General features: G+C 53.0%; 1 protein-coding gene across 6 annotated transcripts in view; it reads left to right on the top strand.

The window, feature by feature from the left end:
- RFTN1 (raftlin, lipid raft linker 1) overlaps positions 1 to 26,908 on the top strand; it is a 225,963-nt gene that overhangs the window by 152,695 nt on the left and 46,360 nt on the right. For all 6 annotated transcript variants that reach the window (XM_024997191.2, XM_024997190.2, XM_024997194.2 and 3 more), the window contains 3 exons: positions 1,830 to 2,172; positions 11,106 to 11,309; positions 25,291 to 25,406. In XM_024997191.2, coding sequence (XP_024852959.1) covers positions 1,830 to 2,172; positions 11,106 to 11,309; positions 25,291 to 25,406 — 663 coding nt within the window. The remainder of the gene's footprint in view (positions 1 to 1,829; positions 2,173 to 11,105; positions 11,310 to 25,290; positions 25,407 to 26,908) is intronic.

The raw sequence follows: 26,908 nt of genomic DNA, 5'->3' as shown, positions 1-26,908 counted from the left end.
ACCACTGGAAAAACCATAGCCTTGACTAGACAGACCTTTGTTGGCAAAATAATGTCTCTGCTTTTTAATATGCTATCTAGGTTGGTCATAACTTTCCTTCCAAGGAGTAAGCGTCTTTTAATTTCATGGCTGCAATCGCCATCTACAGTGATTTTGGAGCCCAGAAAAATAAAGTCTGACACTGTTTCCACTGTTTCTCCATCTATTTCCCATGAAGTGATAGGACCAGATGCCATGATCTTCGTTTTCTGAATGTTGAGCTTTTAGCCAACTTTTTACTCTCCTCTTTCACTTTCATCAAGAGGCTTTTTAGTTCCTCTTCACTTTCTGGTGTTTCTTACTCCTTCTCAAAAGACAGGAGAGGGTTGCCGCTGACGCCTGGCGGCTTTCTGAGGTCATCCACTCGGGGGTTGGTGACTGAGCCTCCCAGAGCTCTGCGGTCTCCCCCTTCTGCTGCATTTGTAAAGTGACTTGAGCACCCTTGCCCAACAAGTCCCCTAAAGCTCGTCTTCTAATTTTGGCCAGCTCTTGCTTTTGTTTAGCTTTTCCTTTCCATTTGTCTTTCACTTATGACAATTACACTCAGTCGCCTGCGGTGGGGGTGTGGTTGCTTTTTTAGGGAGGGAAGGGTTCACGTGGCCCAGAACTCAGTGCGACCATGTGCCCCCCATGTTGAGGCTCAGGAGGTGAGAAGGCTCCGCCTGTTACCTGGACCGGATCGGGGGTGGAGAGCCGTGGGTTGGCGTGTGCAGTGCCCGCAGGCTGGGCATGGTCTTCAGGCGTCCGTGCCTCCCCCTGGGCCGCTGTCCTCAGAGGTCCCCTCTCTCGGGCTGTGCCATCAGCTTTTGCACACTGGTGATTCTCACCACCTTTTCTCTTCTCTGCCAGAGCAATTGTTTCAGAGAGGAAGCTCTTTGAGTCATAAAATGTCATCTGGTAGTTAGTATGTGGTTATATAGATGTATTGAGTTATATAGTAGCCTGATTAGCAGGAAGTAGGTGATTCATCAGAAAAAAAAAAGAATCACACAAAAAAATAAACTCTTACCAAAATGAGCTTCCTCTTTTAGCCTCTTGTTGTTCCAGCTCATCCTTTTAGAACCTTTTTTCAGCTTATTAGGAAAAATTACTAATTGGGACTAATGTAGCGTTTCACAGAGAGGCCATCCCAGCCCTTCACAGTCGAATGCTTTATTTTTTTTTTTTTTACAGTTTAAGAAAACAAGCCCCTCTCTGTCCCCAGCAGGCCAGACTTGGGGTGTGGCCACCACCTTGAGGAGGTGGAGCCTTGGCCAGCTTGAGAGATTTCCGTTCAAACAGGAACATCCAGACTTCCCTGGTGGTCCACTGGTTAAGACTCAGTGCAGTGGGGCGTGGGTTTGATCCCTGCTTGGAGAACTCATTTCAGTTCAGTTCAGTCGCTCAGTCATGTTTGACTCTTTGCAACCCCGTGGACTGCAGCACGCCAGGCCTCCCTGTTATCACCAGCTCCCGGAGTTTACCCAAACTCATGTCCATTGAGTCGGTGATGCCATCCAGCCATCTCATCCTCCGTCATTCCCTTCTCCTGCCTTTAGTCTTTCCTAGCATCAGGGTCTTTCCCAGGGAGTCAGTTCTTCGCATCAGGTGGCCAAAGGATTGGAGTTTCAGCTCCAACATCAGAGAACTAAGATCCCATGTGTGGTGTGGACGCGCGTGCACACACACACCCACACACACACACACACACCCAGAAACACCCCCCGAGGCCTCCCTGAGGTGCCGCGTGTGCCCCCTCTCTGATGGAACGTCCTGTTTACCTGTTTCCCTTGGTTTGGTTTGCCTCACAGATCCAGGAGGCTGCGAGTCGTGGCCTGAAGTTCGTCGGTGTCGTGCCTCAGTACCGCTGCCCTGGGAGCCCTGCGGGCAGCTGCCCCCCAGCAGATGCCCAGGATGAGACACAGGAGCCTGGAGGTCATGGGGCTGCAGAGGAGCTGGGGGCTGCAGATGCTGCCGTGGGGACGGACGGAAGCCTGGAGCCTGGCCAGGGCCCGAGAGAGGAGACGCCTGCCACCCAGCAGCCCAATTCGCCCCCGGGAGAGGGGGACGGCGCAGAGTCTCCTGCTCGAGGGACTCCGGAGGGACCAGATGCTGACCTGCCGTCGGAAGGGCCTGGAGAGCCGCTCGCGGGCAGTAAGTATGTCAGCACTGGGACTCTGAGCCATGTGGAGAGCGGCTGCTAGCTTTTCAGTAATCACCGGGGGCCTTTTAGGAAAATGAATGGAATTTGAATGTAGAGATGGCAGTCCATCAAACAGGAGAAGCTGTCGAGCCGTTTTCCGGGCCTCCTGACTCTTCCTTCCTGAGGCTGTGCCTTCTGGGGGTGGGGGGTGGGCAGACCACGGGATGCTGACTTGTTGCGGCTCCAGAATGTCACGATTGCAGCAGGTTCTAGAATGCATGGTGTTTTCTCCCCACGCCCACACGCTGCCCCCAGATTACCCCGTGTGACCCCAGGAAACGTGGTGATGGCTGGGCACCCATGCAGAAAGCACCTTCCGCGCCTGGTCCTCTTGTTTTGAATTTAAAGAAGGAAATCCAGAGCCCCAGCGAGGATGAGGCGTGAGGTGTGCAGGAAGCTGCTGACTCAGCCCTTGTGCTGTAAACAGCCAGGCTTCGGGGGGTCTGTCTCGTGGACAGACCAGCACCGTGGAGCACATGCGGCCAGGGAGAGGCCACCGGGAAGCGATTGCTCTGAGTCACAGTGTTTAATGGCCGCTAGGGCACGGACTCTAGGTTGGAGATTTCAAATAACGATGCAGGAAGGAGGCTGGCAGCCAGTGTTAACAAATGCTTCCTTCTTCCTGTGACGTGGGAGGCCACTTTGCATCATTGCCCCCTTTGCAGCTGAGTACACTGAGGTTCAGAGAGTCCATCCATCGCCCAGGCTGGAAACAGATCTGCTGGATGAACCCAGGCTGGCTCCCCGCCTGGTCCTTCCTGTGTGATGCTCAGACAGGTGATCAGAGTTTACTGAGCCCTCAGACTGCAGGCAGTGAAGTTGCTCTTCATTTCCCCATGACTCCCTTCCACTTTCCTGCTCCAAGAAATCTTGCGTCCCGCCATTTCCTGGAAGGCAGGCCCTTGTATGAGCTGTCTCCCCTTTGGAAGGTGACGAGTGACGAGACTGATGGGAGGAGGCCCAGGTCTTGGGGAGACTTTCTCTTTAGGCCTTTCTGGATCATCTCCCTGGTTAATGTTATTGGTGGTGGTGGTTTAGTCGTTAAGTCGTGTCTGACTCTTGTGATCCCGTGGACTGTAGCCCGCCAGGTTCCCCTGCCCATGGGATTCTGCAGGCAAGAATCCTGGAGTGGGTCACCATTTCCTTCTCCAGGAGATCTTCCCCACCCAGGAATCGAACCCGGGTCTCCTGCATTGCAGGCAGATTCTTTACCAACTGAGCTATGAGGGAAAGCCCTGGTTAATGTTATTATTTATATACTAATTCTTGAGGTTAGCCTCTTACAACTGATGAGAAACTGCTTATGCTTTGAGAACAGAAAAGGGTGAGGGAGCTCCCTAGAGGCCAGTGGTTAAGACTCTGCACTTGCACTGCAGGACACCCAGGTTCAGTCCCTGATCAGGGAACCAAGATCCCCCAAGCCACACGGTGCCGCCAAAAAAAAAAAAAAAAGAGGAGAAATAGCTTTTCTTGTTATGTCACAGATCCCGAAAAGAAAACTGTGGGATGGTTAATGCTGGGGCTTGTTTGCAAGGATGACTTAGAAGGGGAGATGGTAGCCACCTCACTTCAGGGAGAGATCAGGATTAGTGTTTCATCAGGGCCTTGATTTGTGGTGGCTCAGATGGTAAAGAAACTGCGTACAATGCAGGAGATGAGGGTTCGATCCCTGGGTCAGGGAGGTCTGGAGGAGGGCATGGCAACCCACTCCAGTACCCTTGCCTGGAGAATCCCATGGACAGAGGAGCCCAGCGGGCTACAGTCGGTGGGGTCGCAGAGAGCTGGGCGTGACTGAAGTGACGGAGCACGCGTGCCAAAGGAGGGGTCCATTTAAAGCACTCCTAAGTAGGAGCCCTCACGACTGGGGTACAGGCCCCGTCATCCTGACCATTGCCCCCAGCTCTGCACGGAGCCCTGGCTTTGAGAAAGGAGGCCATCGATACAGAAGGGCCCCTCGGGAGTTTCCGATGTTCCCTGTTCTGGAGCGCACCTTCCTTCAAGACTCCCTCCAGACTGGCCGCCTCCTGGGGTTAAGTAATCCGGGAGACTTGTCCCAGGACTGTCCCCCTAGGCCCCCTGCTGTCCTGCGACTGTTCCCTCCCTCAGACCCTTCCCCCGTCGCTGGGCACACAGAGACCCCCCCAACACCCAAGGGTCTTGGCCTGCGCCTCGTTTCCTCAAACCCCTGTTCTCTCCTGGAAAACCAGAACCTTCTGAGGAATGCAGGGTTCAGGTGTGTCTGGAGGTGGTCAGCCCAAGAGTGTGTGAGAACTGCAGCTGTGAGGGGTGACGGTGCCCCGACCCCTGTCCTGCTTGGTAGGCAGCTGGCTGGCTGTTATCTGAGCGTGGCTCTTAGCTCTCTGCATAGGAGGCCACCGGTCTCCGAGACTTGGGCAGCTCACTGTGACCCTTATGTCTCTTCTGGTGGAATAAATGAATCTTTGGCTCTTTCTCATCAGCCAGTGAACACACAGGGCCCCTGGTGCCCAGGCTTGGCCTCACGGGACACAGGACGGTCATCATGGTGACAGCCCTCCAGTGGCCAGGTCTCAGCTTGCCCGTGTGACCGTGTGCACAACAGCTTTATGACAGAGGATGCTTTTACTGTGCCTGTGTCACAGGAAGTGGCCTGTGTGCCCTCCTAGAGTTACACTTTATCTCATAGTTTGAGTGTTAGGGCTTCCCTGGAGGCTCAGCTGGTAAAGAATCCTCCTGCAATGTGGGAGACCTGGGTTTGATCCCTGGGTTGGGAAGATCCCCTAGAGAAGGGAAAGGCTCCCCACTCCAGCATTGTGGCCTGGAGAATTCCATGGACTATATAGTCCACAGGGTCACAGAGTAGGACACGACTGAGCAACTTGCACTTGAGCATCAGTTGAGCGTAGCTTCCACCTCCTAGGAGGCTGGCCAGGGACGCCGTCCCCACTGGTCAGCTGGCCCAGCCCCCAGCTCAGCCCAGCTCCTGTTCTAGTTGTTTTCCCGTCTGTCCTGGGGCATCCACAAACAACCACGTCTCCCAGCGCTCCCGCCCTGCTCTCAGCTTCCCTCCACTCAGGGCTCCCTAAGGAGGGCCAAGTACTTTACCTCCGCTTCCTGCTGGTGGGTTTAAATAGGCAATCACAGCAAGACAATTAAAAAACAGTCCAGAGGGCATCTCCCTGCTCTGCCTCTGCTCCGCCTTTAATTCATCCGCTCTCTCTTATCGATGCTGGGGGCTCAGCGAGGCCCGCAGGCTCTGCATCCGACCGGGTGGCCCCCCACCCCCCGGGCTGTGGGACCCCTCGGGTCCAGGGCTTCTGCCCCCTACGTCCACCCGGATTTCGCTCGTCCTGGGAGCGTCCTGTGGGCTCTGCGTCTGTCCGGGCGCCCCCCACCTCCCTGGACCGCGGGGACCCCGCGGTTGGCTCCCCACGTCCACCTGGGCTGGGTCCAGGGGTTCATCCCCCGACATCCACCCAGGCTACGCTCGTCTGGGGAGCATGCTGTCGGCTTTCTGTCCGTCTGGGCGCCCCCACTCCAGACCCCCCGGGCCATGGGACCCCTCGGGTCCAGGGGTTGGCTCCCCACGTCCACCCGGGCTGCACTTGTCCGGGGAGCGTGCTGTCGGTTTGACGTCCGGCTGGGCGGGCCTCCCCCGAGCCTCGCTTTGGCAGGCTTCCCTCCACATCTCCCTCGTTCCCGGCTGCGGGTGGACGCAGGGCCCCTGGGAAGAGCCGGCCCGCCGCTGGGTTCCCAGTCCATTTCTGTGCCCCGGGGTGGGGGAGACAGCTTCCTTCATTGACCGTAAACAGGCCAGGAGGCAAGGTCAGGGCTTGGGAAGCTCAGAGCGGCGTTGCTGGGCCATATTCCCTGCCTTCTCCGCTGGCCTCCGGCATCCCTGTCTGGCCTCCAGCACTGCAGCGTCAGTAGCAGAAACGAGGGGGCCGCACAGGTTCATGTAGATTCAGCTTGTTCTGTCACCCAAGTAATAACGCAGCGTCATCCCCGAGTTGCCCTTCCTCCCTGCACCGGCTCACTTGAAATGTCCAGAATGCAGAAGCCTGGGCCGGATCTCTGTGTCCTTCTCCAGGGCCTTCTATGAGCAAGCCTCCTGGCAGCCAGCTCCTTCTGGGGCAATGCCCCCTGAGTCTGCCCTCCCTCACTGGGCCTGGTTCTCCCCTCCTGGCCCCCAGACAGCTCTGCCCTGGGGTCCGTATGCCTCCGCCTGCTGCCATTGTCCTGGCTATTTGCACTCAGTCCATTGACAGCAGCCGCTGACCACCTCCCTGGCCGCTCATGGGCATCAGCTCCCGCTCTCTGTGTGCTGATGAAACCAGCCTCTCATGAGGTTTGGGAAACAGCCAGGGGTTGGGGGGTTTGGAAGAGTCTTGACTGATGTTGAAGCTGAAACTCCAATCCTTTGGCCACCTGATGTGAAGAACTGACTCCTTGGGAAAGACCCTGATGCTGGGAAAGATTGAAGGCAGGAGGAGAAGGGGACGACAGAGGATGAGATGGTGGATGGCATCACTGACTCAATGGACATGAGTTTGGGTAAACTCCGAGAGTTGGTGATGGACAGGGAGGCCTGGCGTGCTACAGTCCATGGGGTCGCAAAGAGTTGGACATAACTGAGCGACTGAACTGAACTGGCTTTGCCACTTGCTGGCTTGTGATCCTGGGGAATCCAGTTAAGGCGTCTGGCGTGTAGAAGGGACACAGTTTCCCATGGAGGTGGGCATCGAAGGGGATGTTGGTGGTGACAGCCCTCACTGACACACTCACGTCCCGCGATTGCTGTGCACTCAGCAGGTCCCACACTCTGCCTGGCAAGCTGACTTCCCCAGGCCCAGAGGTGCCCCACGCTGCACCCACGCCGGAAGTGGCATCTCCCCTGCCCCCGGCACCTGGCTGGGCCCGAGGCCCTCCTCCCTCTTGCCCCGTGGTGCCCACCGCCCCGCCTTCCCAGTGTAACCTTTGGCCCCAGCCCTCCTGCTGTGTCCGCAGCCGACCAGAGCCCCTGCCCAGCCCGGCTCCCAGGCCAAGTCTGATGCCCACTTGTCCCTCCACCCCAGCCGATGTGCCAGCCGGCTCCTTCTCCCTGTCCAGCCCTGGGAGCTCATGCTTTCAGCCCGACTCTGAGACCCCCTCCTTCCTGCCGCCTGGAGGTCCCCGGGGCGCCAGGACCCCGTCAGCTCAACCCACGGGTCGCCGTCTCTCGGGGGCCCCAGCTGCAGACTGCAGGCGTCCGTCCCGTGCCTATGTCCCTACTGCCCAGCACCCACCTCAGACCCGGGCATCTACCTTCTTCCTCCTCGTTCACGGGGAGTATAGCAAGGCCTTGGCAGGCCTGGCTGGCAGCATCCAGCTGGCCCCAGCTGCGGGCACCCCGTCCCCCCCGCCCTGGCCGCTTGCGCTTTTCTGGCTGAGGTCAGTCCAGTGAATACAGGTGCAACCCCGGCCGTGTTTTCTAGACTTTTCTGGACACCGAGGGTCTAAATGGCACCAGATTAGCCCCCCCTCCACCCCCCCGGTGTGCAAGGGGGTCAGAGGGGACGAGACAGAAAGAGAAATACAAGATAGAACCGTCTCGAAGCTGCTTGGGTGCCCTGCCAGGCCCAGCCTGCAGCTGTCCTCGGAACGTTCTCAGAAACAATGCCTTCCCCCTCCTTGGGGACTCTGTCCCGTGTCTGGAAAAATCCTCTCGCTGGGGTCAGGGCAGAGTCAACGGAGCAGCTGAGAAAATGTAAACACACTTGGTCCTCTTTGTGGAATCCCTGGTGACCGCTCCCGTGAGGACGTGTACTGGAGAGCCGGAATATTAAAACATCAAAGGGCGTCGTTTGGGGACAGTTTCTCTTGGCTGGTTTCCAGGTGAGGACCGTGGCCGGGGAGCCGGCGGGACAGAGGCATTTACTGCAGGGCTGGGCATCTGCAAGTAGGTTTCTTCTCATGCTTTGGAGACTCTTGATTCCAACAGCCTTCCCCTTTTCCTTCCCGAAAAGTTTATTTCTGTCGCTGGCTCCGGCCCTGCTCCCCGGGGAGGACCCAGATGGAGAGCTGGGCGCGCTGTCAGCACCCCGCCGCCGGCCCGGTCTGCAGGCTGTCTCCGCGGCCCCCGGCCTGCACCCGCCTTCTCCTTCCGCCTTCCCCTTTTCTGTTTCATCGTGCACGTGGGAAGGCCGTGGCTCTGTCTAGCCATGTGACTGGGGGTCCTCCTGTGTGATCAGGTGGTTGGGCTGCTTCTCAGTTCCCCTTGCAGAGGCTGTGGCTTCTTTTTCTTCTTAGTCTGTGTGCCCTTGGGCTTGCCTGATCGGAGCCGAGCGCTGTGACACTTGCTCTGGCCCACCTTGGGGGTCACCTGAGGACAGCTTCCCTAGCCTCTGCCTATAGGTGTTCTCTGGAATGGTCAGGTGCCCCAGGCATTAATGCCCCAGGAATGGCCTCAATCCCTGAGGACAGATGCCCGCCTTCCTTGCCCCTCATAGGGCAACACGCGACATCTCCGGTCCCCAGTAACCTGCTAGTGGATGCCTGCCTTGGCTTTTATCTCCTCCTTGTTTCTTATCCCTGCTCCCTCACTCTTATTGTCTGGGATTACTCCCCAAAGAAACAGCTTGCACCCCAAAGCTTATAGGGTCTGCTTTTGAAGAGATGAAGTCAAGGCCTGGCTCCCACTCTTCCCTTTCAACAGCTGCAGCTCTTACTTGAACCCCAACTCCTTGGACTGGAAAAGGGCACTTTCTGTCCCACCCCCCAGCCCTAATCCCCTTGCTTGATTCTCTATAAACCTTTCTCGGCATGACGCCACAGCTAACGCTTGTATTTGAAAGTCACAAAATAGGGGATCGCTAGCTCCATATACCAAGAGCTAATTTCTCCCCTGAAAGCACTTGCCGGCTGCCTTTTCCGATGGCTTCCTGAGTCAGGGAAGTGGACCGAGAAAGTACTATGGGGTGGGGACGAGGCACAGGCCAGTGCTGGTTGTTGGAGAGCCGGGTGGCTGTTTGTGAAGACGCGTCCCCTCCTTCCTCATTGATTCTAGCCCCTGGATTGCTCGAAACGGCTGACAGCAAAGTCTTTGGCCCAGAATTGCTCCCTGAGGTCTCTGCTGGCACTTACTCAGGTGGGTAAGTGCCACCTGAGTGGAAAGACTCTCTTTGTCCCAGAATACAGTCGTCCTGTGAGATAACTTGAGATGCTATGTGGAGAAACGTTATTGGTGTGAAAATGCCTCACCGTTTGCTCCTGTTTGTGGCAAATGGTAACGGTGTCCCTTTATGGTCATGAAGCTCCATTTCCTGTTTAAGCACACTTATCTAGATAAAGGAAAGTGGATCCATTTTCAAAGGTCATGTATTTGGAGACTGGAAAACTGGGAAATAAACATGGGATGCAGTGTCCCAGAATGTGGGGTCCAGGCAAGGTGTCTCCTACAGGGAGTGTGTGGGTGTCCTTTATCCTTTTTGCTAATGTCAGCCATTGTTTATGACCTTTAGAATATTTCTTTGGAAGGAGGGTGGGGATTTTCTTATCTGAATCGATATTTTTGGCAACCAAAGCATGTTCCTGAGTGGCCTGTGTAAGCAAAGCTTTTTAAGCGGGGTGAATTCTTGGTTGCTCGACTAAATTGAGTAACACAAAAATAGACCTTCAGCCTTAGATTGAAATTCCAGGTATTTGCTTCCGGAGGCTGAGACTGCTCACTCGTGGCCAGCCGCACGTAGGGCGGGAGGCAAGGGTCAGCTGCCGGGTGGCAGTGAGCATCGATTTTTACAGAGCCCAGCCATAAAGGAAGGCCGGGGAAGCTGCGCCTTACTCTCAGGGCCCATTGGCTGTTGGAGCAACCTTATCACTCCACGCAGGAACCCTCATTTACTGGAGCGAATTTATTTTTACATTTCAGTGATGTATTTTTGATGTCCTTGATTAAGTATTATGCGTTCGGCCCCAGGAAACACCACTGCAGTTTATAAATAGTGAATTCAGGGAGGTGCAGAGCTCCTGGAATTACGGCAGTATTTTTGATTTTATGTGCCTCTGTGCATTTCCTTTAAAAGAAAAAGAAAAAACAGATCAGCTCTTGCCCCAAAACATGTCTGCTTTTTCTTCTAAAATACCCCTTTGTATGAATTTCTAGAAATGTCTACTATATCCTTCTTTCAAACACCTAACCATACAAATTGATCCCAGCTAACAGCTGTTCATCATATGTCATATTCAGAACTGAGTCCTGCTGACTAAAAAACGCACAGCGTCAGAGTTGCGAGTTAAGTTTTATTGGGGACAGAATGAGGACTTAGCCTGGGAGACAACATTTCCGATAGCCCTGAAAAACGGCTCCAGGGAGGTAGGAGGAGAGGTCAGTGTAACATACGATTTTTGTGAAGGAGATATGTGTGGTCAGTTACACCTTTTGGGTAGAGGCTTGCTGCCAGTGACAAGGAGCAGATGTCACCAGGAACGATTTTAGTCCTTTTCTCGATTTGAGGAGATACAAGAATTAGGCTCATAAAATGCTCTCTTGAAAATACCTATCTAAAGGCTTAACCTGCCAGTTTTTCTCAGAGCACAGAGTACCCCTTTCCTGGTCTCCGTTCGGAATGCCTCTCGGGGTATTGAAGGTCCGTGGCTGCAGTGGCCGAGGACTTCATCATCATGGGCGCAGATGACAAGGGCCGGCCTTCTGTTGGCAGTCCCCATGGGACTCGGCCTTCAAGGTCCATGTCACTTTCAAGGCTGCCTAACGTGCTGCTTGGGTCTTCCTGTTAGGCGACATGCAGCCTAGCAGAAGGCTGGCCTGTGATGCCCTGCCTGCAGGTTCCTGTTAGTCGCATCCAGCCCGATAAGGCAGTTTGTCACTGTTTAACCTCCCGTCTCCCGTTCTCTCTATGCATCCCCGCAGAAATGGAGATCTTTGCCCTTTTCAACAAACCGAAGAGCCATCAGAAGTGCCGGCAGTATTACCCTGTCACCATTCCTCTCCGGGTCTCCAAGAACGGCCCAACGGTCTGCGGTCTGGACGCCAACTGGCTGGAGCACATGAGCGACCACTTCCGGAAGGGCGGCGTCCTGGTGAATGCCGTCTCCTCGCTTAGCTTGGTCCACGGTAAGGACCACATCCCCACCCCACCCCCCATCAAGTGGCCCTCCTGAACTCTGCTTCTCACGCCTGTCATCTCAGCCCACCTTCAGAACCACCCTCCCCCAATTCGAGTAAGTTCCTCGGGTTTGATTTCAATTCACACATCTGGAGGAGTCGTCCACAAAAGCCCACACCGGTGCTCGCCCAGCCCCTCCAGGAGTCAGCCAGGTCTATGCTAACACCACGGAGAAGGGGGGGGGGGCAGTTTCATTTCATCATGGTGGCCTCCGTTGAGATTGCTTTTAAAGGCTTTTAAAGAGATTATTCCTGGGGTTTGTTAATTACCCCCTAGGATCCTGCCGCTCTGAAAGTGCAAATTGTTTGTAGACATCATTACAGTTTGAAGTAACAGTAGCAGCACCTTGGAATTAACAGCAGAGGAGTGAACTGAACAGCTGGGTTTCTGTAAACTCCGTCGGGATGCATGCTGCTCCCGGGTCTCACTGCACCCAGCGGCCCTGCCGGTAATGGGTTCTCTCTGGGGGTTTGCTGCTCAGGCAGCAATATTGGTGTCAGCTCCTCTGAGGCAGAGAGAAAGCTTGCCCCAAATGGGTAAATGTGTCAAGCAAAGAAGGAGTTTTCAAGCTAACACAAAGGTGGGTTGAGTCGCTAGGGTGCATCGAAACCCAGAGACCGTTTGGGGCGTGGGGCCAGCCTGCCAGCACGTGTGGATCTTGAGGGCTGCCAGTCAGCAGGATTCTTGAGCAAGTGAAATGTAAAGTAACACCGAATCCGTTGATCCCAGTGAAACCTGGCAGGGGGCACCGACATTGAGCAGTTTTCTCTCTAAAAATTGGCAGAGTCAGGAACAGAGATTGGATTCTGTGTTATTTGCAATCCTTGAGCTGCTAGCAAACATCCCTGGAAGAGGCATCGGTCTGAATTCTGAGTGTCTGTGCGTGTAGTCATCCAAAACTTCAAGAACGTTGTCGAGTACGAGCCAGTCTTGTCCAGTGCAAGTCCTGTGCCACTGCCCAGATAGCAACGTCTAATGGTAACGAGTCCACAGAGCAGCAGCAGGCACTGCAGAGTATCGTGGGCCATGGCCACTTGTGGATGGAAGCAGGATATGAGATAGGAGATGAGTGGGCCACTGGGACTTGAAGATGTTCTATATCTGTGCCACCAGCCACGAGTGGCCACTGACCACTGGGGATGTGGCAAGTAAGCCTGAGAAACTTAATTTTTAATTTATTTAATTTTTATTAGTTTCCATTTCAGTAGCCATATGAGGCTCTCAGCTGGTGTATTAGTGCAATTCTAAAGCGTATTTTCTTTCTTTTTTAAATAACTATTTGTTTTCACTGCGCTGGGTCTTCGTTGCTGTGTGCAGGCTTTTTCTAGTTGCAGCAGGCGGAGGCTTCTTCTAGTTGGGCTTCTCTGGGTATGTGGGCTTCGCTTGTTTCAGAGCACGGGCTCCAGTGTGCGCAGGCCTCAGTCCCTGCAGCTCGCGGGCCTCGGTCCCTGTGGCTCACGGGCCTCAGTCGCCTCGCGGGCCTCCGTCCCTGTGGCTCGCAGGCCTCGGTTGCCTTGCGGGCCTCGGTCCCTGTGGCTCGCAGGCCTCGGTCGCCTCGCGGGCCTCGGTCCCTGTGGCTCTCGGGCCTCGGTCGCCTCGCGGGCCTCAGTCCTTGTGGCTCGCAGGCTTAGTTGCCCCACAGCATGTGGAATCCTCCTGGACCAGGGACGGAACCTGAGTTCCCTGCCTTGGCAGGCGGATTCTTAACTGCTGGACCACCAGGGAATTCCTAGAGTATTTTTCATTAATACAACTAAGGAAGAGTCAGTTCCGTCCCCTGGCGACAAGGTCAGTAATCTCCCTGGGCACCAGGAGGCCTTCCCTGGGTGCTGGCAGAGTTCTTGCAAGCTGGGGGCTGTGCTGGCTGGCTGGAGACGCACCATCCAACCCCAGGGCACGTGCTCAGAGCAGACGGTTACAGCCTCGTTCACCGGCGTTGGAGGGCCCGGCGGGGACCCTTTGCCTCCTGCTTCTGCCGGGACACCCGGTCATGCCTCTCCGGGCACGCAGCGACGGCTCCTTTTAGCTCCTCTGGGGGCCAGAGAGGCTCTGTGGCTACGCATGGTTTTAAGTTTCCGCCTGGGAAACTGAGGGTTGGTTGTACTAGCATCTTAAAGATGGGCAGGGAGGCGTGGGGGCCAGGAGCCGCCCGGGCAGCTGCTGGGCCTGCTCCACCTGGGGAGAACTGGGGCTTTGGAGGGGAGGTTTTGTCTTTGGCCCTTTGCCTGTCAGGGGCCAGCCAAGCCCCTAGAAGACACCACGAACATGCAAGTCTGTGCAGCCTTCAGTGCCTGTCTGGCTGTCGAGCTTCAGCTGTCCAGGCTGCGTTCTCACCTCCAATCCTCCCCTCGCCTCACTCTCCAGCCTTGAGTCCAGAAACAGACAGCGCATGCAGTCTTTCTTCACATCTGACTTGAGTGTTAGAAATGCTGTTACAGCCTCCCTTGGCTTCAGCTGCATGAAATCCAGCCTTCCCGCCTTGAAGACAGAACATGAAATTTCCTCTGGCACATGAGTGGGAAGCCTTGCGCTGAGCCCGCGGCATCTCCACAGCAGGGCTGCCCTCGAGTCCTGCTCCCCCGGCTGCGTGTCCCTGTCCCTGGAATGCATGCAGACTCCTCACGTCAAAATGAATCTAAACCCACTCAGCATTCCGACAGGCTTTCTTCCCGACGATTTTGATGGGGTGGTTTTGATGGGATGTTTTGGGGGGTGACCTGGGAGCAGAATTTACTGGGTGAGGGAGTTTCTGCCCTGGAAAAGCCCAGGCTTCCCATTGGCCAGGGAGGAAATAAGTTCTTTTCCCAGAATTTAAAAAAAAAAAAAAGCAAGCTAATCATCATTATAATAGGAACCTATTTCTAGTAGGATAATTAGTGTCCTTACAAATAAACCTGGCAGAGCCGGGAGCACGTCTTTAAGCTGTTCACCATCTGGGAAAAAAGCACCAGTCTTCTGAACTGGATATTTGTGCTTCAAAATATTTTCCACAAAGTTATAAAATGCCTGAGAACTTTGTCCCATAAATTAGGTGATGTTCAGCTCAAAAAGTTCAGTTCAGTCACTCAGTCGTGTCTGACTCTTTGCAACCCCATGGACTCCAGCACGCCAGGCCTCCCAGTCCATCACCAACTCCCAGAGTTTACTCAGACTCATGCCCATCGAGTCAGTGATGCCATCCAACCATCTTATCCTCTCTCGTCCTCTTCTCCTCCCACCTTCAATCTTTCCCAGCATCAGGGCTTTTCCAGTGAGTCAGCTCTTCACATCAGGTGGCCATATTGTTGGCATTTCAGCTTCAGCATCAGTCCTTCCAATGAATATTCAGGACTGATCTCCTTTAAGATGGACTGGTTGGATCTCCTTGCAGTCCAAGGGACTCTTAAGAGTTTTCCAACACCACGGTTCAAAAGCATCAATTCTTCGGCACTCAGCTTTCTTTATGGTCCAACTCTCAGATCCATACGTGACTTCTGGAAAAACCATGGCTTTGATTAGACGGACCTTTGTTGGCGAAGTAATGTCTCTGCTTTTTAATATGCTGTCTAGGTTGGTTATAACTTTTCTTTCAAGGAGCAAGCGTCTTTTAATTTCATGGCTGCAGTGACCATCTGCAGTGATTTTCAGATCAGATCAGTCACTCAGTCGTGATTGACTCTTTGCGACCCCATGAATCACAGCACGCCAGGCCTCCCTGTCCATCACCAAGTCCCGGAGTTCACTCAGACTCACGTCCATCGAGTCAGTGATGCCATCCAGCCATCTCATCCTCTGTTGTCCCCTTCTCCTTTTGCCCTCAATCCCTCCCAGCATCAGAGTCTTTTCCAATGAGTCAACTCATGATTTTGGAGCCCCCCCAAAATGAAGTCTGTCACTGTTTTCACTGTTTCCCCATCTATTTGCCATGAAGTGATGGGACCAGATGACATGATCTTAGTTTTCTGAATGTCGAGCTTTAAGCCAACTTTTCAAGAATCCAGTTAAGACTCCTGTTTTTGCGTCTTTACCTCGCAGCACACAGAAAGCTTGTACTGTCCTCGTGTTTGAGCTTCTGCTCGTGCCTCCCAGGCTCCTCTCCTGAGAACGAGCAAATGTCCTGGGCTGGGGAGGCTGTGCTCTTGTCTCTGGGGAACTTCCAGTATGGATTAAAGGCGCGCCTGGTGATGGTCCCAGGGCCCTGGCAGTTCCCGTGCGCTGGTGCGTTCTCAGGAGCCCACATACCAGCTCATCTGGCCTCGGGTACCGTCATCGTGTCTATAGAAATGGAGGCACAGAGAGGTTACGTCGTTGCTGTGGGTCCTCGCCACTGATTGGCAAGAAAGAGGTCAGAAGAAGGGGAGAGGGGAGTAGAGGAGGAAAGAGGAGGCGGCTGCTGCGCTGGCTAGGGGTTGAGCCCGTGGGGAGAGGGGACCTGCCCTTGGGGAGGAGGGAGTCCCGGGGATGCCCAGATGGCAGGATGGCCAGGCTTGCAGAAACACTGCAGCCAGTGAGATGAAGGCCAGAGTCCATACTTCTCGAGGGTGGGCGATGCCAGCGGGGTGACCCTCTGCGGAGCTGGCGGCTGCTGGGGACTTGGGCGGGTACCAGAAGTCTGGGGTAGGGAGACCCACCCAGAGCTTGTTTCCCACTAAGGGCTCCCAGGCCTGCGGAGTCCCAGCCGCCATTACTGGGGGAGGGGCTGCCCCCTGGGTGGGGGGAGGGGCCACCCTCGCTGGGGGAGGGGGAGGGGCCGCCTCACTGGGGGAGGGGGGAGGTCCCGCCCTCGCTGGGAAGCAGCCGCTGCCCCGTCCTTGCCCCACCGTCACCTCCCTTTGTCCCCCTGGCCTTGGCCTTGCTCTGCGTCCCTCTTGCCCTCCCCTTGGCCTCACCCGTGGCCCTGTCCGGGCCCTCCCCTTTCTCCTCCCTGACCCCCTGACCCCTGACCCTCTCTTCACCCTCATCCGGCCTCTTGCCTCTGGCAGCATCATCTCTGTGTAGCCTATATGTACTTGTCCCCACCGTTTCTAAAATGTCCTTTGCAGCCCGTTGTCCAAACCAGATTCCAGTCCAGCAGCAAGCGCCACGTACAGTGACCACATCCTCAATTCTCTTTGACCTGAGGGAGCTGTTCTTCAGGACCCTGCCTTCTTCAAATTAACCTAGCCCCTCAGACTGTCCCGCATTCTGGATTTCTCCAGCCAGTGCCTCATGGTGGTATCTTATTTCTCCCACCTCTATCACCTATAAACTGGAATTTAGTTCTAAGACCTTTTACTAGGATACATTCCAGATGCTGTTGTGCTTTAAAAGCTCTGTCACATCGGGTGACACGTGGTACCTGGACGGCCCTCCTTTCCTGCCTCTGAAGTTTGGGTTTTCCTTAAGACTCTCTGATGCCCCAGCTTCATGTCATCCAAATAACATTTGGTATTTAGACCACATTTTTGATGCCTAGAATAAGCCAGATTGCCTTATATTTGCAAAATACGTATGTAAAAAACATGTGCATATTCCAAATAAAATATACATAGGGACACATATTGTAGGCAGACATATTTTTTTACCTTTTTATTTTGCACTGAGTGTAGCTGATGAACATATTTTTTTACCTTTTTATTTTGCACTGAGTGTAGCTGATGAACATATTTTTTTACCTTTTTATTTTGCACTGAGTGTAGCTGATGAACAGTGCTGTGATAGGTTCAGGTGAACAGTGAAGAGACTCAGCCATACATAGACATGAGCTCTTCTCCCCTAAACTCCTCTCCCGTCCAGGCTGGAGGCAGACATATTTGCAAGTCCCTTGGCAGAGCCTGCTTCCTATGCTTCTTAGTGTCCCAGTGTGTATACCCTGTGGTCTATATGCAGAAAGCAAGCGATAAAGGTTTTCAGGTGCTGCTCGGTGATTGAGTGCTGAGGAGGGCCGGGTTGGGCTGTGCCTCCCCAGGGCCCTGCAGACTGGGGGAGCAGCGGAGGGTGAGGTTGCAGCGTGTTCACGGCCACTTCCTTGGCCGGCCGCAGGCTCCAGGCATGTTGGCTTCATGTTTGCAGGCATGGCTTCTATTTCAGAAGAGCTGCTGAATAAAGCAGAGGGTTTCACTAAGATTTCATTTAGGCTATGAATGCATTTTCTTCTCTATCCACGGCATGTCTTTAACTAAATGTTTTCCTGCAGTATAGCCCACATAGAGACACCTACACAGATCCTGAGCTCAGTGGGTTTTCACAAGGTGAGTGCACCTGTGTGACCAGCCCCAGATCAACAAACAGAGCATCCCAACCCATCAGAGTCGCTCTCACGGCCTCATAGTGCCTCTCTCCAGGCAACGGCAGTGCTGGTTGGAAGCGTCATGGATGGGCGTGAACTTTGTATGGGTGGAGCCTGCCCTTCTTGTGTTTGGCTTCTTCCCATCATTCTCTTTGTGACATTCATCCCCATTTTTACACATCATTCAGATCATTTTTTCTCACTGCTGTATGTGCTCTCTTGTGTTGATAGATACAGTGTATCCATTTACAAGCATGTTCTTGGTCTTTGCTCCCTGTGGGAAAGGATGGCTTCTGCACAGCTTTGGTCCCCAGCAGAAGCTATAAGGCCATCTCACTGCAACTCCACTGGGATGCACCCAAAACACACAGGCGGGGAACACAGCCTTGTGGTCAGAGCACGCCCACTCTATGAGACCAGGCTCTGAGGCTGTCCGTCACCCACCACCGGCCAGAGAGAGCTCTGGCACATCCTTGTGGTAGCAAAATTCTGTCAGCTCTTGAAAAAACAAAGGCTTTGGAATCGAGCAAACCACATTCGGATCGAGATTGGCCCTTGTGTACACTTGAATGTGGACATGTGACTTCAGTCCTGTAGCTTCCTTCCATGTTCTCACCACTCAGAGGGAAACATAAGTCTTGCAGAACTGGGGAGAGGATTCACTGAGAAGCCATGGACGTGCCTGGCAGAGGGCCTCCTAGCCGGCATGCACCAGATCAGGGCACTTCCTCCCCATCTGGGCATCTGGTCAGGGAAATGACACAACTTGCAGTCTGACACTTATGGGCACTGAATCGGGGTTCCGCCTGCTCTGGCTTATTCACCGCTTCCAACAGGGACTGCAGGAGGGAAGGCAGGCAGGTTGAGAGCAGCTGTGAGGGCTGGAGGAGCAGCAGAGGCAGACGCTGTGGTGTGAATCAGGAGTGGCACGCACCGTTGCCCAGATGGGGTGATTCTATTTGCAGGGGGGTTGCATATCCGTATAACCCAGGCAGGTAGGGCTGAGAGGTTGGTACAGGCCACTCCTGGAACCAAGGTGGTGCCATGATTGCCATCCTGGTAGGGAGAAGGGATGTCGGAGCAAGAACATCTGGGATGCTAGCGACACCACCATGGGTAATTTGGACTGTCTTAGCGTGTTGTTGGGTCGGCTCAAAAGTTCCTTCAGGTTTTTCCATAACATGTTACAGACAGAGCAAATAAACTTTCCAGTTCAGTCACTCAGTCGTGTCCAACTCTTTGCAACTCCATGAACTGCAGCATGCCAGGCCTCCCTGTCCGTCACCAACTCCGGGAGTTCACCCAAACACATGTCCATTGACTCGGTGATGCCATCCAACCATCTCATCCTCTGTCGTCCCCTTCTCCTCCCGCCTTTGATTTTCCCAGCATCAGGATCTTTTCCAATGAGTCAGCTCTTCGCATGAGGTGGCCAAAGTATTGGAGTTTCAGGTGCAACATCAGTCCTTCCAATGAACACCCAGGACTGATCTCCTTTAGGATGGACTGGTTGGATCTCCTTGCAGTCCAAGGGACTCTCAAGAGTCTTCTCCAACACCACAGTTCAAAAGCATCAATTCTTCCACACTCACCTTTCTTTATAGTCTAACTCTCACATCCATACATTACCACTGGAAAAACCATAGCCTTGACTAGACAGACCTTTGTTGGCAAAGTAATGTCTCTGTTTTTCAATATGCTGTCTAGGTTGGTCATAACTTTCCTTCCAAGGAGTAAACGTCCTTTAATTTCATGGCTGCAATCACCATCTGCAGTGATTTTGGAGCCTAGAAAAATAAAATCAGCCACTGTTTCCCCATCTATTTCCCATGAAGTGATGGGACCGGATGCCATGATCTTCGTTTTCTGAATGTTGAGCTCTAAGCCAACTTTTTCACTCTCCTCTTTCACTTTCATCAAGAGGCTTTTTAGTTTCTCTTCACTTTCTGCCATAAGGGTGGTGTCATCTGCATATCTGAGGTTATTGATATTTTTCCTGGAAATTTTGATTCCAGCCTGTGCTTCTTCCAGCCCAGTATTTCTCATGATGTACTCTGCATATAAGTTAAATAAGCAGGGTGACAATATACAGCCTTGACGTGCTCCTTTTCCTATTTGGAACCAGTCTGTTGTTCCATGTCCAGTTCTAACTGTTGCTTCCTGACCTGCATATAGGTTTCTCGAGAGGCAGGTCAGGTGGTCTGGTATTCCCATCTTTTTCAGAATTTTCCAGTTTATTGTGATCCACAGAGTCAAAGGCTTTGGCATAGTCAATAAAGCAGAAATAGATGTTTTCCTGGAACTCTCTTGCTTTTTTGATGATCCAGTGGATGTTGGCAATTTGATCTCTGGTTCCTCTGCCTTTTCTAAAACCAGCTTGAACATCCGGAAGTTCACGGTTCACGTATTGCTGAAGCCTGGCTTGGAGAATTTTGAGCATTACTTTACTCGCGTGTGAGATGAGTGCAATTGTGTGGTAGTTTGAGCATTCTTTGGCATTGCCTTTCTTGGGGTTTGGATGAAAACTGATCTTTTCCAGTCCTGTGGCCACTGCTGAGTTTTCCAAAGTTGCTGGCATATTGAGTGCAGCACTTTCACAACATCATCTTTCAGGATTTGAAATAGCTCAACTCCATCCCCTCCACTAGCTTTATTCGTAGTGATGTTTCCTAAGGCCCACTTGACTTCACATTCAGGATGTCTGGCTCTAGGTGAGTGATCACACCATCGTGATTATCTTGGTCGTGAAGATCTTATTTGTGCAGTTCTTCTGTGTATTCCTGCCACCTCTTCTTAATATCTTCTGCTTCTGTTAGGTTCATACCATTTCTGTCCTTTATCGAGCCCATCTTGGCATGAAATGTTCCCTTGGTATCTCTAATTTTCTTGAAGAGATCTCTAGTCTTTCCCATTCTGTTGTTTTCCTCTATTTCTTTGCATTGATCACTGAGGAAGGCTTTCTTATCTCTCCTTGCTATTCTTTGGAACTCTGCATTCAAATGGGTATATCTTTCCTTTTCTCCTTTGCTTTTCACTTCCCTTCTTTTCACAGCTATTTGTAAGGCCTCCTCAGACAGCCATTTTGCTTTTTTGCATTTCTTTTTCTTGGGGATGGTCTTGATTCCTGTCTCCTGTACAATGTCACGAACCTCCGTCCATAATTCATCAGGCACTCTATCAGATCTAGTCCCTTAAATCTATTTCTCATTTCCACTGTATAGTCATAGGGATTTGACTTAGTTCATACCTGAATGGTCTAGTGGTTTCCCCTACTTTCTTCAATTTCAGTCTGAATTTGGCAATAAGAAATTCATGATCTGAGCCACAGTCAGCTCCTGGTCTTGTTTTTGCTGACTGTATAGAACTTCTCCATCTTTTGCTGCAAATATAATCAATCTGATTTCAGTGTTGACCATCTGGTGATGTCCATGTGTAGAGTCTTCTCTTGTGTTGTTGGAAGAGGGTGTTTGCTATGACCAGTGCGTTCTCTTGGCAGAACTCTATTAGCCTTTGCCCTGCTTCGTTCTGTACACAAAGCTAAATTTGCCTGTTACTCCAGGTGTTTCTTGACTTCCTACTTTTGCATTCCAGTCCCCTATAATGAAAAGGATGTCTTTTGGGGGTGTTAGTTCTAATGAACTTTTGGGCCAACCCAATAAAAGGAGAATAGTGACATTTTCTAGTAGAGCATACATCGGCCAGTTGTCACGACGTGTGTGTTTCAGGCTGGCCTTGGCAGAGGACTGGCACCAGGGTGGGCTGGAGGGAGCTTGCTTGGCAGGGTCTTCATGTCCCAGGGGCTGCAGAGGATGAGCAGTTTTCTCACAGCATTTACCTCTTGGGGGAGCGGGCGAGTCTCCTTTTCCCACACCCTCTTGTGTATCATAAGCTTGGAGAGTTAAGGTGGCCTTTTGCCCAAAGATCGGCATCAAATATTTATACAATGCCGGGGTGAACAGCTTCCTGTGCACAGTAGGGAAGCAGCTTTACTTTAATAAAAAATGCAGTAATAATGGAGTGTTTTCCATCGATGGAGGTGAGTTAACCTTTCTGCAGGCGGAGCCTCACTCTGAGAGCGACCTTTCAATCCCAGCTCGGAGCGTGCAACAGCGAGGCTGAGCCGAGACGGTGATAGAGAGACGGACCGGGGGCTGAGGCCGTCCAAACAAGGCGCTCTCTTAAAGCCCGGCTGTCTGCTCTCTGTGGCTCGTTGACTTTTTCCTGTTCCAGATGACCAGATTTTGACAGCCACTCTGAAGGTGCTGGGCAGTTAAGTGCGTGAATCAGCACTCTGGATTCAGGGCGGAGCCGTGGGCTGAGAGGCTGGAGGTGGCACCGAAGGAGGAGGGTGGGGAACAAGGGCCTGGTTTGTTCCCGCTTCCCGCCCCCAAGCCTGGACCACACAGCCCTCCTCCCTGTGGGCGACGGAGGGGAGGCCAGGCAGGGGTTAGGAGAGCAAGCCCCTTCCCTCTGTGGACCTCAGCTGTGTCACGCTGGGCATTCTAATACTCGGAGGGCGTTTGGCACATTTAAAGGACTTGGAGGCTTACCGGTAAGGAGATCTGTAGGAGGAGACTTTGAAAATTGGGTGTAATATATTTTGTAGAAGCCTTTCAGGCATGTGTGCTGTGTTGATACAGTGCTGAAGGGTCAGTGAGTATCTTCCGGTCCCAAGCACTCCCCAGGTCAGGACTAGGGAAAGCTTTATTCACGAGGGTCCGTAGGATGTCCCTAAGCGGCACCGTCTTCCGCCTGACCTGTGTTGCCCAAAACTGAAAAAGTGAGCCGGACTATTGCCCATGTTTGTCCTGGACCCCAAAAGACTTATAATGAGGTTCAGCCGAAGAGTAGTTCTGTTCTTTGTTGCTCACCTTAGTAAAATGTATCTTAGAAGGACATTGGACTTGGGAGGAACTTTTCAGCAGAGCAAATGAAAGAAGTAAGGTTAGTGCTTTTGCTAAGGGTCGTTGATAACAGACTATTGGTTTAGGAAAGAAAATTAATAGCAGAGCATGGTACTGATTAACCCACAGGGATCTTACTGGAAATGGAGTATTGTTTTCTCAGGTAGGAATAATATAAGAGGCTACTGTGCTCCAGGAATTCCTCTCAGAGCCGTGGATTGTTGAGTTGATCAGGCCCCTCTCTCACTCTGGAATAATCAGGAATATCCCCCAGGTATTCTTGGTCTCGAACTTCTCAAGTTTTGATCAAGCCTTGTAACAGTCAGTTATTGCCACAATGACGCTGTGTAACAAACCACTCCAAATCGCTCGTATTTGCACGTTGGCTGGAGCAGTTTCTTTGAGACAGCTGGGCCTACTCTCAGGTCTGAGGGTCATCGGATCTAGGCTGTGCTCCAGCGGGGCAGGCGAGCTGGGGCATGTCCTCTCAAAGTGGCCCAGACATGAGATCACGTTCAGCCGTGCCCGTGTTCCGCAAGCCTCTGCTTGCATCCCATCTGCTGAAATCCCACTGGCCGAGCAAGTCACCTGGGTCAGCCCCTGGTTGGCTGGTCTCCTCCCCACCACTAAGCTGACTCGGTCTTGACTCTCTTCTCACGATTCTGCTGCTCATCTGGCCCCTGGTGGGCCCTCATTCAGTCTGCAGTCTTAGTTGAGCTGTGTCTTCTCCCGTGAACTCTCAAACCCCGTGTTCCCATGCGGCTGGCTTGCAGTTAGTTCATCTCTCTCCTCAGAGTGGAGCGTCCTGCTCTGAGAACTTCGGTCAGAAACAGCGGCACGGTTTCCTCCAACTCCACACACCTCCTCTCCTAGCCCACTTTGTATTCTCATAGCATTTACTTCCTTGGACATTACGTCATCATCTCCCTGCAGGGGGAAGCTCTGTGGGAGCAGGGTCTTAATTTATCACCTGTGACCTCAAGGGCACCTGGTGCATAATAGGCTGAAGGAGGCAGGGTCTCTGGAGTGAAAAGAGGATGGACTTTTGTCTTTCAGGCTTCTTAGACCTTGCTAAGTTGGTCTCTGGAAAGGTTGTGCAGTTACAATTCCCTTCAGTGCAGGAAGCTTTTTCTGTACCATGAAGAGTGGTAAGCAGGGCCATCCATCTATTTGTTACTTATTTTGTTGTTTCAAATAAGACGCAGGTTTCTCATCCTGATGGCTTTTTTGGTTTTGCTCGTGAGGTCTGTTGGAAGTCAGGCGCTGACGGTCACTGTGTGTGTTTATCTGTCTGTCTTTTTGTGACTGCTGGACAGTGCAGGCAGTTTCTGAACGCCACTGTGACTTGGGGCTTTCTGGATTTGTCCCCCTTCCCTTCTGGATGAAGAAGAGATCATGTTCTTGTGTGAACTGCCCCTTTAAAGGAATTGTCCTTTATACCATTAAACACTTTTTATGTCTGTTGCCGTAACCAACCGCCGTGGACCGAGTGGCTTGAGCAGTAGATGTTTATTTTCTCATGGTTCAGGAGGCTGCACGTCCATGGTCAGGGGGCTGGCAAGTTCTGTTTCTGGTGAGGTCTCCTTTCCTGACTTGCAGACGGCCACCTCTGTGTCTTCCTATAGCCCTTCCTCTGCACATGGTTGGGGGGCTGGGGGGCGCTGCTCCAGTGTCTCTTCCTCTTCTTCTAAGGACTCCATGCCTGTTAGACTAGGGCCCAGCCTTATGATGTCACTGAACCTTAACTACTCCCGGAAAAGATCTGTCTCCAAATATAGTCACTCTAGCGATCAGAGCATCAATGTCTGAGTTGGGAGTGGAGTTGGGGACGGAGCTCAGTCCAGGCGGGTGTGACAGAGCAGTGATTTGTACAGTACTGACCGGCAGGAACTCTGTGTCCCCACTCCCTCTTCACAGATAAGAGGACAGGCCCCTGAAAGGGTCATTTTCATTTTCCGACACAGCACAGGCCCAACCACCTGCTTCTGAGTCCATTCCTCTATTCCACACAGCCCTTCATCTAAGTGGATCCAGGGCATTCAGGAGCCATTTACTAAATGCACCTCCTTGAAGGTCTTCTGCAGGAACGAGGATCCTGGGAGTATTTTTCTTGACCCTCTCATTGCCTGAGGCAGTTCTGAGTCGTTTCGTGTGTGTGATGTAGGTTTGATGAATTATACAGAACTCAGAACCTTACCATTGATATGCCCAAGGAAACGTTTTCAGTGGTAAGTCATTTGGAAAAAGTCCCCCTTCCCCCAGATTTCACCTCCTGACGAGAGCGTCCTGTGCTCGGCACGCACATCACACAGTTGTCAAGGAACCAGTGCCTGTGGATCTGGTCTGCGAACCCAGAGCTCCCGTGTTACACCCAGCCCCTCTTCCGAATAATCTCTCTCCCCTCCATATAGTTTTCTCCTAAAAATTGTCCCTGAATGACTGTGTTTCCCTCCCAAATCCATTCTCCCCAGTGCTTCCTGACGGTGGAGCGTGAAAAGGAAGGTAAACGTGTGAAATCAAATGGTGATTGCTAACAATGAGATTTGGGCTCATAAAATCAAGGATATTATTCAAAACCGCGAGGTAAATGAGTCTCATTCATTCTGATGGGGCTAGACTCTACGGCTGTATGTGCCTTCTTTAATTAACATGCTGAAAAGATGTTCTGATTGGGATTATTAATGAATGCAGTGAACATTTTCGCTGCTTGTGAGGCTTCTGCCACAGACAGTTTACAGCAACCACTCCCCCATCCCCCCGCTTTTTCTTTCTCCACAGATTCCTTGCACGACTTGACAGATGGAGTATTCATCTTTGAAGCTGTTTCCACAGAAGACAGCAGAACCACGCAGGGCTACGATGCTATTGTAGTCGAGCAGTGGACGGTTCTGGACGTGAGTGTGGGGCTTGGCCGTGATGCTTTTGGTTTGGACCGTGGTGGTTTTATCCGCTCCCTCCTCCAAGTGAGGCTGCCCCTTGACAGCAGGTGGACTGCTGGACACCCTGAGGACCACTGTTGTCCTTGGGGACCCTCCTGTGCCCCCAAGGTGGGAGAGGGGCCCCCACTTTTCCCTTTTGGTAGAAAACACACATCGTGTGTGCCAGACCACCGGGCAGAAAAGATTCTTCTTCACTCGTCTGAGAGGTCTAAGTGACGTAAGGGAGGTAGACACATGGTTTGTGGGCCCCGTAATAATGAGAGCGTCATCATCACTGGAGCTTGACCCTCCGGCCCCCCTCTGACAGGAGGCCACAGAAATTTATACACCAGAACAAGTGTATATGCGCCTGTGCTCTGAACCTTCACGGTGAGTCTGTGAGTGAGTGCTGTGATGGCTTCCGTTTTACAGATGAGGAAACCGAGGCACTGAGCGGTTAGGTCCCTGGCCCGTTAGGTGCTGAAGGACGGCTTCGGCATGTTGACCCAAAAGGCCAGCAATCTGGGCTGTGGGCAGAGGAATTCCTCAAGCTGTGTTCTGCGGGGGTTTGGGAAGAGGTGGTACATTTCTGAGGTTTGCTGGTGTGGATTTTAAAGCTGTGAAACCGTGGACATTTTAGACCCGTCTCTCACCCACCCAGCACCTGGGGTGATTGAAGCTAGGGGGCTGCTGTCTGAATGCTCTCAAGTCACCTTGGGAGCAGGCCAGGTCGGTGGGCTCAGGGGGGGCCCGCCAGATGGGACCACCTGTGCGACAGACGAGGAAGTGGCTCTCTGTGCAGAGTGGGGCACGGGGACCTGCCGGCCCTGTGCCAGCCGCTGCTGCTCCCAGCCCTTCAGCCTGCGGCCATCCTGAGCAGAGCTGCTGGGGGTAGCCTGCCTTGGAGCCAGGATGGGCAGTAACTGCTCTCAGGTGTGGCAGAACAGAGTCCACGGAAAAGCTGTGATGATCAGAAACGGGAATCCCAGCATCACAGCAACCGGGCCAGTCAGGTTGGGGACCGAGAGTCCCACGGACGTATGTAGAGAGGAAGGTGAGGAGTGGGTGGTGACCTGGTCTGCCAACCCCCTCCACCAGGGACCCCCACCTGACCTGGGTCCCCGTGGGCCTCCATGCGCCTGATTGGAAACGGGGTGTCAAGGAAGTGAGACTCGAGAACGCAGAGTCCAGTGTGGGCAGTTCATGTCCCCGCCCCGCTGTGGGGACCCTCCTCAGCTGTGAGACGGCGGTCCGTTCACCCAGCCCGCCTCTGAGAGTGGGTGCAGGCTCAGGGTGGTGGGACAGAGCGGGCGGCAGGTGGGCGATCTCAAGGACCATCCAGATGGGCCCGAGCTGGCCACCCGCCCCCACGTGCTGCAGCACCCACTGGGACACGGGGGCTGTGTCAACAAGTGGGGCGTGGCTACCGCAGAAACACACGCGCGATTTTGCACATGCGCGATTTTGCACATGCGCGA

Source organism: Bos taurus, chromosome 1 (genome assembly GCF_002263795.3).
Source record: "Bos taurus isolate L1 Dominette 01449 registration number 42190680 breed Hereford chromosome 1, ARS-UCD2.0, whole genome shotgun sequence".
In the NCBI taxonomy this organism is placed as follows: domain Eukaryota; kingdom Metazoa; phylum Chordata; class Mammalia; order Artiodactyla; family Bovidae; genus Bos; species Bos taurus.
Note: the sequence above shows the minus strand (reverse complement) of the source record. Positions and strands in the feature narration are given on the sequence as shown.